We start from the raw sequence: 17,058 nt of genomic DNA on the forward strand, positions 1-17,058 counted from the left end.
AGTTATATTTATTGAATAAAGTTAACAAATGGGTATCTCTTAGAAATGAGCTTGTGACTTTTTTTTAAAAGGTCATTATGAACTTAATATACCTGTCTATTAAACACCTCAGTATTTCACCAAATTAAAAACAAGAATTATATCAGAAATCTGAAAGCCAAAGGAAAAGAGATAATACAACTAACAATGGCCAAGGGGTTCTCCAAGCTGCTATTTGAAGGTCATAGGTTTGAGGTAGGAATTACCAAGTTTTCTCTTGGAAAATTTCTGTTGAGCACTACTAAAAGATGATTTGTAACTCCAACACTAGGTGACTCCAGGAGAGGTCTTGTAGTAACAGCAGGAGTGCTGACTAAAGATCTGTGCTGCTCTTCCTCCACAAGAAGTGGGTACTGAACAGTGCTAGCCTCTCTTTAGCCCTGTGAAGATTAGAATAGACAAATGCTTAGTATTTCATTTTTCCCTAAATGATTCCTAAATGATTTGCACTCTTAAAAAAGTTGCCATAATAGTAAATGGAACTTCCCGTTTATTTATTTATTTATTTATTTATTTATTTATTTATTTATTTTTAAACTACTTTTTTTTTTTTTTTGTCTTTTTCATGACCGGCACTCAGCCAGTGAGTGCACCGGCCATTCTCATATAGGATCCGAACCCGCGGTGGGAGCGTCGCTGCGCTCCCAGCACCCCACTCTCCCGAGTGCGCCACGGGCTCGGCCTGGAACTTCCCGTTTAACAATGTATTAACACTGAAAACTTACCAGAGCATAACTACTCTATACAATTATATGTTTAAAATCATTCTTAAAAAGTATGCATATTTCTAGGGGGACTCTGAACAAGTAACTTACACAAAGTTGGGAACGGAAAGGGCTGTCAAGGATATACAGTTTACCAGGTAAGAAAATGCTCTACTTAGCAGATAATTAAGGATGTCATTAGAAATACTTATTTCTAAGGGTAACTGTTTCAGATTTACTTGACTGTAATAAAAATTTCACTGTGTATAAAAATACCAAAACATCATGTTGTACTCCTTAAATATATACAAGTAAAACACAAAAGTAAAAGAGCTAGAAATACTTGTATTCATAGTAAACCAGTTTAGAGATTTAAAAAACATCCCTTGAAGACATTTTCAAGCATTTGCTTTCACCACCCTTGTACATTTCAACCCTTACCTGGGAGAAATGAAGCATCTGGCACTGAGGAAGGATTCAGAGGAAAAAGCTCTAGGGGAGTATGAGCTAGCTGACTGGCCATCACCATGAACTGACACAGCTGCAAAGGCAAATTAGCTCCTAACATGGGTACCAAGGCATAGAGGTGGGACCTGCCTTTTCTGTCTTCCACACAACACATCGGGCTGACCAAGGTGTCAGTTTTAGGCACTTTGTGAGTTCTACTTCCCTTCATCTCTGTTCATCTTCCCCTGTTTCACAAGCATGCCTTTATGTAGACTGAAAAGTCAGTAAAGGGCCGACCCCGTGGCTCACTCAGGAGAGTGCGGTGCTGGGAGCGCCGAGGCCGCGGTTCGGATCCTATACAGGGATGGCCGGTGTGCTCACTGGCTGAGCGTGGTGCAGACCACACCGTGCAGAGGGTTGGGATGGGATCCCCTTACCGGTCAGAGAAAAAAAGAAGTCAGTAAAGAACAGTTTTGTCTTAAAGTGTCCTCTAGTGGTAACACCAAAGGTCACAATCTACAAAAGTTAATTTACCCAAGGGTCAGAAAGTGCTGCGAGTAAGTAGTGCTTGACCCTTCGAACTTAAAGTGTAATTTTCCACACAAAAAATGTTAAACATTAATATTTCTATTTAGGGGAATGATGACAAGCAATTTCATAACAATATCACTATCTAAATTGTAAAGCTTCAAAAATACTTAGCTGAAAAGCTAGCATTTCAGAATATATTAAGGGAAAAAAATACGGCTATGTAAAACTTAAAAAAGGAGAGGAGGCAGAAACCTCTGAACATTTTAGTTATTATTTATTTATTTATTTATTTATTTATTTATTTATTTATTTTGGTGGCTGGCCAGTATGGGGATCTGAACCCTTGACCTTGGTGTTACTGGGCTGTGTTCTAACCAACTGAGTTAACCAGGCAGCCCAAAGTAACATTTTTAAAAGGAATTTATTAACATCATTTGCCAAAATTCTATTGTCTTTCTCTTTCCAGGAATTTCATGAATCTGTCTCAGTAAAAATTACATTTTAGAGGCAAATTAACGAGCTTAATTTGTCTTTGATTTTATGTTTTGACTTACTTGCATAATTTATTTGACACTGATATTCTGGCTTCTCGTGCTTCTTTATAGAGTTGCTTATATTTTACCAATTCTGTCTCACGAGAATCATCTTGAGAATTTTTCATTTTGAAGAGTTCAAATTCCAGATCTTTAATTCTGAGTTCCATCTGATGTTTTATTAAATCCTGATCACCCTCTCTTAACATTTCTAAGTATTCCTGAGATGCTGCTTGTTCCTAAAGTGAATGGGATACATTTGAAAGATAATGATAATCTGAATAAACATTATGTATTTGTTTCTTTTATATGTGAATCAGTGATTCAGAGAGCAATTTTAAATATGTGAGAAAGAAGCTAAAGTTTAAAATATTTATCATCAATCTCAACCTAATTAAATCTGAATTATAAAAGAAGATGAACCATTCTTGTGTTAATTCATGTAACCTGATAATTCAAAGAATAATAGAATCAACTTACAATTTTAAAAGTTGAACAATGTAACTTAAGAATAATTCAAGAGTGTAATTTATAAATCACAATGTTTTATTTTCCTCCTAAAAGTCAGTTTTAGGGCAACAGTTCTTAAAAATCAAGATCAATTTCATAATAATGATGGACACTGAATTATTTACAGAGAAAAACACAAGCCACCCCCCTAGAAATCTATAAAACTAACAGCTATAAGGGAAGTAGGGCAAACACATACAGTGTATATATCCAAAGTATTATTTGCAGTGAAATGAATTAAGGCACATTACAGATAATTAAACTAACCTGTAAAAACAGATTGACTTCTTCTAATTTTTTTAATATCTCCTGTCTTGCTCTTTCTTTAAGCTCCCGTTCATACTGCTCCACTTCACTACGTTCTACCATGTTCATTTCCATATGGCTTATGAGGTTTACTACTTCTTGTTCCAACTTCTTTTTCTCCTTCTCTAGTTCTTCCCATTTCTTTAGTCCTGCTTTCATAGATAGTAACTCCTGTTGAAATTGACTCTTTTCATCCAGACGTAGACATTCTGAGGATGTAGCTTCCAGTTGTGCTCTAAGATCATCAACCTGCAGGAATGAAATAATATGGTTTGGTAATAAAGGAAGTAGGCTGAGGACAGTCTAACTCAAACCCAATAACAATTTTTGAAATAAAGTCACTTGCAATGAAATGTTCTCTATACTGTAAATATTTTCCTAGAATGTGGACCTTGAATTACTCAGAAAATCAAGAACCAAGCCGGGCAAACATATTCCTCAATCTCATCGAATTGTCCACCCATTTGCACTTGATTATACACTTTTATTTTTCTGTGATTATTTCATGTATTTCCTCCGTAAAATGATTCTAAATCACCTTAGTAGAAAGTCTTTTATCCCTACTCCCCATTTTTACCCTCCGTAACTACTAAAGAAGTTTTAGGGACATTATATCAAGTTATTTAGGCCTGAGTCAAAAAATAATTCCCGGAATGAGACTTTGAAAATGAGACTCTAATTAATAAAACTTGTAAATATAAGTTCTAATACCAAAGCCATTTTCTGAACTCCAAGTGTTTTATGCTCATTTGAACGGTATTCAAAGGATTACATAATAACTCTGAGGGTTAAGTAGCAAGCATATCTCTTAGTATACTATTTTGGGACATGATCCACACATTTTTGGAATAAAAATGCTTTAATTCAATTAGCTCCATATTGTAATCCTTTGCCTCTTGCCACAAAATAAGGGAGCATGTAAATACAACAATAACTTGCTGGAATTTCAGTGGTACTGAGTTAGCAAGAACTATGTTCCTTTAAATGTAATAATTAAGAAAAGGTCAGTAGACTCGTGGTTTTAAAGCATGTTCATAAAATCTTTGACATTTCTACCATGAAATTTCCTCTCCTGAATATGTGCTTAGTGTGACCTTAGTAATTGGTTTCTAGTGAACATAATATTGTATAACTGCTGTGGGACTTCTATGGCAAAATTAGAGAATGTGACAGTGTCCCCATGACTATCCCTCTCTATGGAAGCTCACCTTAGTATCCAGTCACCATACTGTGAGGAAGCCCAGGCCACAAGATGAACCCTCAGGTAGGTGCTGCAGCTAACTGCCCACAGCTTAAGTCCCAGCCAAAAGTAAGCTTGAACTGCCAATAAACAACTGTGAACAAAGAAGCCACTGGAAGATTCTATTCACCAGCTTCAAGTTACCCCAGCTGATGCCAAGTAGACAAGAAATAAAATGACCCCACTAAGCCTAGCCTAAACCGCAGGCTTCTGAATAATACAAATATTGTTCGGAGCCACTGAATTTGGAGGTAGTATATTGTCAGCAATAAACAACTGGCACAGATACTAATAATAAAAATGGCACACTGCCATTAAAAAACCAAAAAAACAACCCCCACCCCGGCCAAAACACAAATGAAACATGTAGGAGGCCTCTAGACCAGGAGCTGGTGGAAGCTGAAAAGACCTAGAGAACAGTAAGAATGAAAACCAAACGGGCTTCAAAAGGACTGTTTGTGGGAGCCTGATGGCCCTGGAAGAGGCTGACTAGAAGGGTTTCAATGCCAGTGAAGAAAATGAAACTGAGGCCAGGAAGAAAGCAACTGTTACTACAAAGAGGCCAAAAGTAAAACTGATGTGAGAGAAGCTAAATAAAGACTCTTAAATATAAAGAAACCAGGACTTACTGGGTTCCAATATGTTTGTCATGTGCAGCCTCTCCACGTGTCAAATTGCCAAATAATGCTAAAATAAGTGTCTGCTGGGAGAAGATCAAATCCATTGTGCTGCCAAGAAAACACGGTCTATAGTTGAAGCCAAGACCATGACTGTAAAACCCTTTGTTAAGTCCTCCAAAAGCTGGTGATGGGTGCCTCAAATTCCCTGAAGGATCTTAAGGGTGTGAGAATCTTATAGGCATTATTGTCCTTTTACTGCTTCACAGGAAGTCCAAGGTGAAGAGTTTATCTCAAAAAGATTTGTGACAGTGGCTTTTCTACTGGCATGAACCCCCATAAAATTCACAGGAGGCTCATAGTTTTTAAGAGAATTGAAGTAGCAAAAACACTGCTTGTTAGCTTGGAGTAAAAGAGACCAAAACAGTAAAAATGGAGAGGCTTTTTGGACCTTCAGTCAACAAGGAGGAAGCAGGCTGAGAAAACTGCTCAGGTGCAAACACAGTCCATTTCCAATGAAAATGGTAGAACAAAGCACCCGGAGTGTCTGGCCAAGAGCCATAGAGAATCAATCCCATGTTCAAGACCAAGTGGCAGAATGCATCAGGGTGGGTTTCAGAATTGCTATAGGCCAGTGTCTCCTGTGGGCCTCACGTTTCCCCACTGTTGAATGGGAGAGTCTTTCACAGTTTAGCAGAATGGTGAGTATGTGGATGGTAGACAATGTGTCCCTTCAGTCCTTAAGTTGATATTCAGAGGAACTGTACTCAAGGGGCTATACCGTAGAAACCAAAATCCAGGTACCTCATCCCCATGTGGACCTGATAAAGATGGTATGATCTTGCACTTCAAGCCTGAGCCCGATGATGAACATTGTAGGGGATATTGAGTAGGAATGAGTGTATTTTTCAAGTGGGAGAAATATCTTTTTTAAAACAATTGTGGCCAGAGGGTAGATTGTGCTCATTTTAAAACACATCCATACTCTCTTTGATATTCATCCCATAAAAAAGGTAGAGTATGGGCCAACTTTAGTGAGTTGTCTCTAATGAATAGAATGTGGTCAAAGTGATGCCTTGTGACCTCTGACACTAGGGTAGAAAAGGCTCTCGATCTTAGACTGCTTGCCCTTGCAGCCCAGCCCCCATGCTCAGAGGAAGCTCAGACCGTAAGGAAAGCCTAGGTGGTCCAGCGCAGGGTTTCCTATCAGGGTGATGTTGTGGTGTGGGTTATACACCTCTGAATATACAAGAGACACTGAATGGCACACTTTAAGTGGGTGAACTGTACAGCACATGAAATACATCTCAAGAAAGTTGTCTTAATTCTCTATTTTGGATATACATATTATACACGATGTGAATATTTCTTTAATTTTACAATATGTCTAAAATGAATGGAAAATAAAAGTAATGCCTAACTTTTCAAATAGTGTGGAAATTAACCTAAAATGTTATCACTTTTTTTTGGTTTTTTTTTTGTCTTTTTCGTGACCGGCACTCAGCCAGTGAGTGCACTGGCCATTCCTATGTAGGATCCGAACCCGCGGCGGGAGTGTCGCTGCGCTCCCAGCGCCGCACTCTCCCGAGTGCGCCACGGGCTCAGCCCAAATGTTATCATTTTTGAGAAAAGTGTTAATGGCCTTTCTGTATAAGTTTTCCTGAAATCCATGAAATTACGTACAGAACTTCTTCATTCACAAAAGTGAGGATAAGAAATGACAATTTTCTAGAACATTCCATTATACATCATACTCTGATTTAGTTTGTTTTGCCTCACCACAGCAATAAGGACATCCCTGAAAAATACAGTGTAACAGAAAAAAAGTTTTTCAAGTTTTCTGAGGCATGATGCATAATTCTGTTTTCTTAAGCTTAAATATTTTTTAAAATCTGTGTAATTATTTTAAAAATGGTAAGAATGTAAGTCAGACTTTAAGAAATAAGGATGGTATAAAGATAAAAAAATTGTTATAACATTAATTATAATGAAAATAAAAAGAAAGCTGTCCTCTGTATCCTAAAACACTTTATATTATTAAACCAACTATAAGTGTTGGCATGTTAAACTTCTTATGTACCTGACTTCGGATTTGACATACTTTCTTTAAATCTTGTGTCTCATTTTCTGAATTAATGTGATAACATGATGTAACCTCCAGGGAAGCCTCCGACATAGGTTTTTTTAGGGTATCAGCCATTTTGTGCTGAACTGGTCTTACAGCTACCTGATATTTCTGTCACTGATTTCATAAATCTCCTTATTATCAAATAATGGTAACAATATTTTAACTCTAACATGTAAACTTGGAAAAATATCACCACATACACCAGTGCACTCTCTATTCCTCATGTGTACACATTCCTGTTTATTACTGAATTCAGTTAAGGACACAGAAGGTGCTGTCTTCTGCCTGATCAGTGTTACGTTACTTAGACGACAGGTTCAGCCCGCTCTGCATTTCAACCCCAATGAATCTGCAATACTTCATGACCTACTGAAGAGGTCACGAAGCACTGACCATCTCAAAAAGAAATGGCTATGTGGGTGGGACTCTGGTGATGGTAAATTTTACAATGTGGAACATTGGCCCTCTTTTTTATTAGAGGCTCAAATCAACTTCAGAGTTCCTCACATATTCAATCCTATGTTCAAACCCTACCAATAGATTTTTATCTCAGAATACAAGTGAAATTCCTATGATTTTTAAGAACCTGGCCCCTCCCTCCTTCCCTGACCTCAGCTCCTACGACTCTCCCCCCTACTCACTCTATTCCTGCTACACATGAATCCCACAACCCCTCAGTTGTCTGAAAATGGGGATCCAATGACAAAAAATAATACATCACAGATAGCTACAATTATCTTTGTACTGGACAAAGTTATATCCAAATGATAGCAATTGAATATGATAGTAATTGAAATGAAAACAATGAGCAAATTCTTTCTAAAAATGTTCAAAGTAAATTATAAATACCAGTGGGAGGAAGAAATCAAACACGGTTTTGCTAAAATTCACCACACTGGTCCCAAGTTATGATTTAATGAAAAGTAGATACCCTTAAAGAATTTAGAGGTCCTAAGAATACAAAATTTGAGACTATAATATTTCCAGATTTAAGTCAAATTGACATGATAAAAATAAAATTATACCAACTAAACATATATCAAAAGCTACTGAAGGAAAAGTAGTATGACATACAGTATCTACACTTCAGTTCATCTGGGAAATCTGGAATGAACAGTCAAGGTAACCCACTCAGTTGAATATTCATTTCCAAATACTCATTTTAGGTAGAGGCATTTCTATTTATCTGCTTCATCGTGGTGTTAAAATATGACAACTCAAAGACATTAAAATTATTTTGAGCAGGTTAAGATTTCATTACTAATATGTCTATATCTATTAGCAGTTTGTAACTTAATCTCACAACATTTTATAGGTGACACAATATCTTTACTCAAAGTAAAGCATCTCTCAGGTCTAACTTTTATTTGCTGGAAACAAGAAATGTTTCTAAGCCAATACAGCAAATACATTTATAATCTATTATTTTTTACATTCAGTTAGGTTCAACATCTAGCCATAATCAAATATAACTTTGAATTTAGTTTCAGCAAGTCTGAAAAATACATATCTTTCTTCATACTTACTTCTATTTTTTCCTCATTTTCATGCTGATGTAGTTTTTCTTCTAAATCATTACATTCATTGATGTACTCCTTGCTTCTCTTTTCCAGTATAAGACTTGATTTTTCACTCTGAACTTGAAGTGTTCTTACAGTATCACAACATTGGCATTGGAAATTAATTACTATCTTTGCTTCATGATCAGCTTTGTTGCGAGCCTCATTCAGTTGCTGTCGAAGAAAACAATTTTCACGTTGTAGTTGAGATAATCTCTCCTCTACAGATTCCTGATTTCCAATGCATTTATTCACTTTGCTTTGTTCATTTTGATACAAGTGTTCAATTTCCTTCATTTTACACTGTATTTGGCTTAGGTCTCTTTGTATACCTTCTAAGACCAAAGCATTTTCTCTGAGAGCATCTCTTATGCGATGAAGCTCAATTTCTAGGCTATCAGTTTTACTTTCAGCTTTAGAAATTTGCCGAGAAAGAAATTCATTCTTATCTTTTAGGACAGATATTTTAAAATTCATTTTTTCCTGTAAATGAAACCTCTCATCACTTGCTCTCTGGAAAGCAAGTTCTCGTTCCCTTCTAGATGTCTGACTTTGATCACGATCTCGGATAGCAGCAGCCAGTCTAGAACGGTATGATTCAATGTCTGTTTCCAGTCTTTCATTGTTTTGTTTTTCATCTTCCAGTTTAGAATTTAGCATTGTATTCTCAGCTGTCAGAACATTAAGCTGTCCACTATACTGGGATATTGCTTTTGTGGATGTTTCCTCATTCCATTTTATCATCTTTTGAAGGTATTCATTCTTTCTTTGTATAATTCCAATGTCCTTGAAATATTTCTTTTCTTTCTCCTGAAATTGATTTTTTATTCTGTCTCTTTCCAGTCTTAGCATGGCAAGTTCATCCTGCAACATGTGATTTTTATGCAACAGATCTTTTTGATGACTATCAGAAACCTGAGTAAAACAAAGAAGACTTTCAGCTAGCACCAAATAAAATGACATATCACGATTTTCCTTGAAATTAAAAAACAACCTGTACATTTATAGGATGAAAGGGTTGCAATAAGTGGATGACCAACTGGAAGAAAGATGGATCCAAACCTCAAAACTTATTTATAGAAGCATAAAATCCCAAAAGTTCAAAACTTTAACTGAAGATAATGAAGCCTTGGAAGTAAAAAAGAACCCATGAGAGAATTTTCAAGAATCTCAGAATTAGAAAGCCTTTTTCTGAATTATAACAAACGCAAGACATAAAAGATTAATTGATTTGACCACATTAAAAATTAGGATTTACACTCTAATATCTAGGCAGATACACACACACTCACACACACCCAGATGCAAATATATACATGAGGGTACTTCAAAAAGTTCATGGAAAGATTCATATTATCTTTCAATGCTCTTTTTCCATGACATTTGGAATACCCTCCTACAGCCAGTCATTAGAATCACATTTATTGATAAGTGACAAATCTGGGCATTGTACTCAGCACTTCTACATACACCAATGAAAACATTTAGTTATCTCAATTCTGAGAAGGAGAAGCTCACAATGTAAGCGAGCTACAGGGTTTTCCCCAGGGCGTCTGACTCTACTTGTGCTTCCACCAAGCCGCAGCTACTTCCACAGTGTAAACAAATAAATACAGAAGAGGTCATGGATTTCAAAACTCTAATGGTAAGTAAGGTACCATTTATAGAGTTCTTCTTAGAAAACCAGATTATTTGCTGACGCAATAAGTTTTGTTTTCTCTTCATAATGTTCGAAATAGTCATCCACGTGAAATAAGGGAAAATATATCGGACTATCTTATCTTCCTAGGAACCAAAAACGTATCAGTAAGTTATCATGAAGTATATATAATGGTATATATCATTGTTTCCAAAAGCTCTTTGTCCTGAAACAGGATACCACTTGGAGCAAACTGTTACTCTTCTCAATAATGGGGAGAATCACATCCAAAATGTGATCTCTGCACTGACTGTACTTTTCCTCTTCCCTACGAGTGCAAGTAATAAACTAACCTCTTCATTAATATATCAGGAGGATGAAATGGCTGCCCCAAATTAGAACATCTCCCGTTAGTAGCAAGGGTTTTCAGGCATGAAAGGATTATCAGTTTCTTTGGAAATTATTAAGAGCCTCTCTTTTGGATAAGGCCACTGCGAATGTCACTACTTGACTGTGGCAGACAAGTGGAGTTCACTTAAGAACACTACTTTCTCCAATGAGCCAAAAAGGCCAACCCCACCCCCGCCCCCAGAATATATATGTGCATATATGATTTAAAACTCCTCTAAACTTTCCATGATGCATGTAATTGGTTTTAAATACATATACATACAAACACACACACACACACATATATTTGAAAACTACTGAAGAAAATACCTCATCATTCCTTTTCTTTTCGGCCATTTCTAGCTCCTCTTGTATTTCGCACAGGTGCCTGGTCGGAATCCCATCTTGTAAGACTCCGGCATTCTGTTCTTGAGAAAGTTGCCTCTGGATGTCACTTTGCTCTTCTACAAGCTGGAGGTACACTTCAGTAAGTTTTTGGTCTCATACCATGGGGGAAAAAATTCTAAAAGCCTAATTAAGAGCAGAACCTTTTTTAAAAAAACTGTTGAAAGGAAACAGCCTATGAAAGCACAAGGACTTTTACCTCACATGGGTTACTCAAATTTTAATGGCATAAATGACACCTAAATTTGTGAGAGTAAAAACAGTGCTCAAAAAAAAGCAGAGTATTGTGAAATAAAGTTAAATAAACTAGTTATTTAGCTAGTTATTTAGTTAGTTAAAATACGTATTTTAACATAAAAATGCCTAAATTAGCATTTATGTTAGTGATTGAACTCAACTTACTTTTCATTATTTCATTCAGAAAACAAATACTGAGCATCTTTTAGATGCCAAGATTTATAATAGCACATAATTTTACAATAAATAATTTACAATAAATAGTCACAGACCATTTTTAGGATAAGATAATATTTTTGGTTTATTTTAAACTTAAGTAATATATATCAAAATAAACAAATGTTATAATATTGAGGAAACAAAATTAAAAATAAAAATTTTTATCACAGATTAATTTACCTCATCCACATTGTCTCTGGCAGCCCTCAGTTCCGCATCTCCTGTCCTCAGAGTCACTTCGAGTCGTCTCACTGCAGCGTCTTCACTGCACAGCTCTTCTGTTCTTTGTAACGGCTCTCTAAGTTTGTCACGTGGCATGTCAGTATCTCTTCTCTTTTCTTTTTCTTGTTTTATGGGAAATCTGCAGTTAAACATACTCATCTTAAACTTTGTCTGAAAATGACTTCATTTTGAGATCTGGCTCTTCATATGTTGGGTTATTATCCTTATAAAATTTCTATGTTTTTGAATATTTTTCCTTTCTAGTTCTCACATATTTAAAGTCTCACTTTAATATCTTCCAAAGGACAGATATACTTAAAAGGGAGTGATGAACGAACATGCTGTCAATTGGTAAATTTCTGTTATTAATAACTTTGGGAAATATTATGAAAAATTATTTTTGAAATCATTCGGTGAAGTTATGAGTTGAAAACTAACTTTTTCTCACATATAATTAGTCATAATTACTCCTCAGAACAGATAATTGAGAGTTAACTAATTAAAAAGAAGTTTATAAAGAAGTTTATAAATTCATTAGAAATAAAATTTCATCTTCTTGAAATATTACAGATATTCCTAAAAATCACTTACAGTGTAAGAGAGAATCTCAGATATCTTTCCCACAACATATATGTGCAGATTATTTTAATCCAAGACTAGGCTAATGAGTCTGTTACACCACACTTTATATGTTTCTTTTTTGGAACACTTTCAACTTTTCTTGTTGATTATTATGTATTTCACAAACAATTTAAAAATCCTTTTTGAAACAGGCCAGAATCTAATATTGAATTGTACAATAGGCAGTAATATGTGCTTTCAACATAGAACTCTGAGTTAATTTTATCAAGGTATGAGAGAGAGATGTTGAATAAAATAATCAGTAATCACTTTCCACTTTACTTTCTATTCTATTCAGGTTAAGAATAAAATTATACAAATTTCCTAAGACATTATCTAGGTTGACAAAAATGGCCATTTAATACTGTGTTGGTGGAATTATAAATTAACAAATTTTCTTGAGAATAATTTAGAAATATTGATCAAAGAACTTTTTAAAAATTTCCTGTTCTTTAACCAAATAAGTCTGCATTAAAAAATTTAGGCAAAGTAAATATGTATAAAGTGATTTATATCTGAGATGTTCCTTTCAGCATTAATTATAGTATAAGAAATCCAATATTCAATTTGTTAAATAAAGAGATTTGTATAAGATGTACTTCCATATGACCATTACAATAACTTGAAAGAATATTCATTTAATTATTAGAAGTATTCATAATTAAGAACTTGTTATATTATTTCTAAGAATTTTACATGCCACAAGACGAACAAGTTTTCTCCTAAATCCCCAAATGTAAAACAGCAATTATAAGACATCTCCTGTATATCTTATATCAAGTAAATAAGTTCAAACAATTCTTGAAAAGTAGGATTTCACACCTCAAATCGCAGTGTTCTTCTTCCCATTGCACTTTTTCATGCTGTAATTGTCGCTTCATTTCTTTTTTTTCTGATAGTCCCTTTTGTAGTCCACTAATTTTATTTTCAATTTTTTTAACTTTTCTTCTTAGTTCACAATCATTATTTTTAAGTTCTATTGCTCTTTCATCTGAAAAAACTGCATCCTGCATTTTCAGTAGGCTCATAGAATCTGTACCAGGGAGAAAACATTATAGAAATAAAATCTATGAGTACTTTTTGTACATAAAAGAGTGTGCATTTTCACATTCACTCATTCATACACTGAAAAAATATTTATTGAGTGCCCACAATGTGGAAGACATTACACTAAGCTCTGCAGATAAAACAGACAAGGCTCATGCTCTTGTTTAGCTTCAAGTCTAGTGGAGAAAAAAGACAAATAGAACGGCAATTATGCTTCAAAGAGAAGCTGTAAACAAACGGAGATCTATAATCACATAAGAGAACTTAATGGGCACTGGGCCCAGGGCAGATTTCCTGAGGAAGTGATGGCTGCACTGAGAAAGGATGAGCAGGAAGCAGGTAAGCAAAGGGGGTGAAGAGCAGTCCAGCCAGTCTACGCTGCATGCTGAAGCTCCATCACAGGGTGCTTCCAGCCAAGATGAAGTAACAGATACTGATCTACTTCCTATCTAAAATAACCCCAAACTAAAGAGACAAAGTGTATTAAACAGCATTGTTGGTATAGTGGTTAGCTTAGCTGTCTTCCAAAAGACATTAAACAATTTTTGAGATAGTGGAGTTCAGGCAATGAAGACAACAATCCCCAACAGACATGAAAAAATGGAGTAAGCCTTATGAACATCCTCACTTCCTGCCTTGACAGACTTTCCAGGCCATGAAACAGAAAGAAAGGACCAAAGCACTGAGGCAGAGTCTACCAGACTTCCTGAGTTGAGGTGATGAAGGTGAGAGTGTGGAAAAACCAAGGCAGTTAGAAATCACAGGACAGAACACTTGAGAGAGGAGACCTGTACAGAGAAACAACCCCGGGGATTTGCAGAAAGCCCACCTTGGGTACTTGGCAGAGTAATGAATAGTGCAAGAAATCCACCCGAGACTGATTAAAAAATTATCTAAAAAGATTAGAGATAATCATTCCTATAGTGTCCATGCAGTGCCAGGAAGAGTGTCTATTCCCATAAGACAAGCTAGAAAAACTCAAAATTCACAGGACAGTAGTGAGAAATTAGCTCTAGGCTGAGCACTGTCCTGATGCAACTAACACATCACAAAATCAACACCAGAAAGAATCAAGTCACTTACAAGTAACTCAAAATAAGACTCAAGAAGTTAAGTAGAGGCATAAAAAATATTTTTTAAATAAACAAGCTGCACTTATAGAGATGTAATTTACACTGTCAGAGATGAAAACTATACTGGATGCATCAGAATGAATACAGATTAGAAATCACAAAAGAAAAAATTCATCAATTTGAGGCGTCAGTGAGAAAACTTCAAGCAGCTAATTAATAAGTCCCCAAAGAAGCAGGAAGAGAAACAGAAAAAAAAAAAAAAAAATCGAAGAAAGAATGGCCAAAAACTTTTTACACTTAATGAAAACTACAATCCCACAGGAAAGATATAGCTTGCAGAGAAAATATGAAAATATAGTGTTGTAATTTTCTTACACCATATATGATGTGGTATAATGTTACTTAAAGGTGGATAGTGATGTCAAAATCATATACTATATCCTAAAGCAACCATTAAGATAGCAAAATAAACGGTTATAGCTAATAAGCCAAAAGAGAGACAGAACTGCATCATAAAAATTATTTGATTAATATAAAAAGCAGAAAAAGAAGAAAAGGGGAACAAAGAAGAGCAGAAACTAAAAAATCAAACAGAATGATGACAGACAAACCTAAATATATCAATAATCACATTTAAAGAAAATGGTCTAAAAACTTTAATAAAAGACAGATTGTCAGACTAGATAAAAAAGCAAGACCCAACTAACTATATGCTACCTATAAGAAAAGTACTTTAAATGTAAAGACAAACTGGTTGAAAGGATGAAAAAGATATGCTGTGCTAGCACTTGACAAAAGAAGGCTCAACAGGAGTGGCTATACTAATGTCAAAGAAGATTTCATAGCAGAAAAATGTTACCAGCAATAAACAAGCCATTTTTTAGTGATACCAAGTTCAATTAATCAACAAGTCATAACAATCCTAAATATTTATGAACTTAACAGCTCCAAAACTATTAAGGCAAAAATTGATCAAACTGCAAAAAGAAAGACAGAATCACTAGTGTGACATTTCAATACCCCATACTCAATAAGTGATGGAAGAAGTAGGCAGGAAATCAGCATAAATACAGCAGACTTGAACAATACCATTTTTCCCAAGTATCCATACAATATTACCGAAATAGGCACCATTCTAGGCCATACCATAAATCTTAATAAAAGCTTTAAGTCAAAAGGATTTAAGTCATGCAAAGTATGTTCCCTGACCACAAAGAAATCAGATAAGAAATCAATGCCCCAAATACCTCTGGAAAATACTCAAATATTTGGAAAATAAGCAGTGCACATTTAAATAACTCTGGGTCAAAGAGGTGATGAAAAGAGAAATTAGAAAGTATCTTGAACTGAATGAAAACGACAATACGACATATCAGAATTTGAGGAATGCAGCTACAGAAGTACATAAATAAACATTTTTAGCATGAATGTCTATATTAGAAGAGTCTCTAATTAATGACCTTCACTTTCACCTTTAAAAACTAGAAAAAAAGAAAGCAAGTTAAACTCAGAGAGGGTAGAAGAAAGGAAATAAACTTCCACTATGTTCTGAATGTCTGTGTCTCCCTGAAGTTCACATGCTAAAATCTAATCACAGAGTTGATGATATTAGGAGGTGGGGACTTTGGGAAATGATTAGGTCACGAAGGTGGAACCCTCAGAAATGGGCTTCTCAAAGAGACTCCAGAGGGTTCATTCAATCCTTCTACCATCTGGGGACATAGGGAAAAGAAGGCCATCAATGAACAAGGAGGCAGGACCTCACCAGATAACAAATCTGTTGATGCCTTCATTTTGGACTTCCCCATCCATAACTGAGAAATAAATCTCTGTTGGTTATAAGCTGCCCAGTCTATGGTATTTCATTATAGCAGTCTGAATGAACTATGACAACAGCAAAAAATAAATCAATGAAACCAAAAATAGAAAACTGACAGGGAAAATCAATGAAACCAAACACTTAGAAGAAATTAATCAAATTGATAAACTTCTATTTAGCCAGGCTGATAAGGAGAAAAAAAGGTAGAAATTACAAGTATTGGAAATGTATAATGTGATATTACCATGAATTCTACAGGTGTTAAAAGAATAATAAGTAAAACTATAAGCTTTCTGTGAATAAACATAAAAACTTAGATAAAATGGACAAATTCCTTCAAAGACAGAAATGACTAAAGCACAATCAAGAAGGAATAGATAACCTGAATAGCCCTATTCTTATACAAGAAAACAAAGTTGTAGTTAAAAACATTCCCACGAAGAAAACTGAGATAGCTGCAGTGCTGAGTTCTATCAAACATTTTAGGAGAAAATAAGACATTTCTACACAAGCTCTTCCAAAAAAAATAAAGAGAAGGAATACACTCCAACTCATTCTATAATGCTAGCATTAGGCTGAACCAACACCAAACAAACATATTACAATAAAGAAAACTTGCATGAGCATGGAGAACCACCAATTTTGAAGCAACCAAAATATCCTCCAATAAATGCATGGATAAATAAACCATGGCACATCCATACAATGAAACATTATTCAACACTAAAAAGAAATGAGCTATCATGCCATGAAAAGACACGAAGGAACCTTA

At 35.2% G+C, this 17,058-nt stretch overlaps 2 protein-coding genes across 2 annotated transcripts in view; both read right to left on the bottom strand.

Annotated features, from left to right (window-relative positions):
* Positions 1 to 1,365, bottom strand: part of LOC134387675 (ankyrin repeat domain-containing protein 26-like) — a 47,752-nt gene extending 46,387 nt beyond the window's left edge. Inside the window, exon 1 of the mRNA XM_063110072.1 lies at positions 1,185 to 1,365. Within this exon, the coding sequence (XP_062966142.1) occupies positions 1,185 to 1,365 (181 nt within the window). The remainder of the gene's footprint in view (positions 1 to 1,184) is intronic.
* Positions 1,366 to 2,271: 906 nt separating this feature from the next.
* Positions 2,272 to 17,058, bottom strand: part of LOC134387676 (ankyrin repeat domain-containing protein 26-like) — a 209,311-nt gene continuing 194,524 nt past the window's right edge. The window contains 7 exon segments of the mRNA XM_063110074.1: positions 2,272 to 2,493; positions 3,032 to 3,319; positions 7,008 to 7,154; positions 8,582 to 9,529; positions 10,974 to 11,114; positions 11,685 to 11,865; positions 13,170 to 13,380. Of these exon segments, the coding sequence (XP_062966144.1) occupies positions 2,272 to 2,493; positions 3,032 to 3,319; positions 7,008 to 7,154; positions 8,582 to 9,529; positions 10,974 to 11,114; positions 11,685 to 11,865; positions 13,170 to 13,380 (2,138 nt within the window).

The sequence above is a fragment of the Cynocephalus volans genome, chromosome 10, assembly GCF_027409185.1.
Source record: "Cynocephalus volans isolate mCynVol1 chromosome 10, mCynVol1.pri, whole genome shotgun sequence".
NCBI lineage: Eukaryota > Metazoa > Chordata > Mammalia > Dermoptera > Cynocephalidae > Cynocephalus > Cynocephalus volans.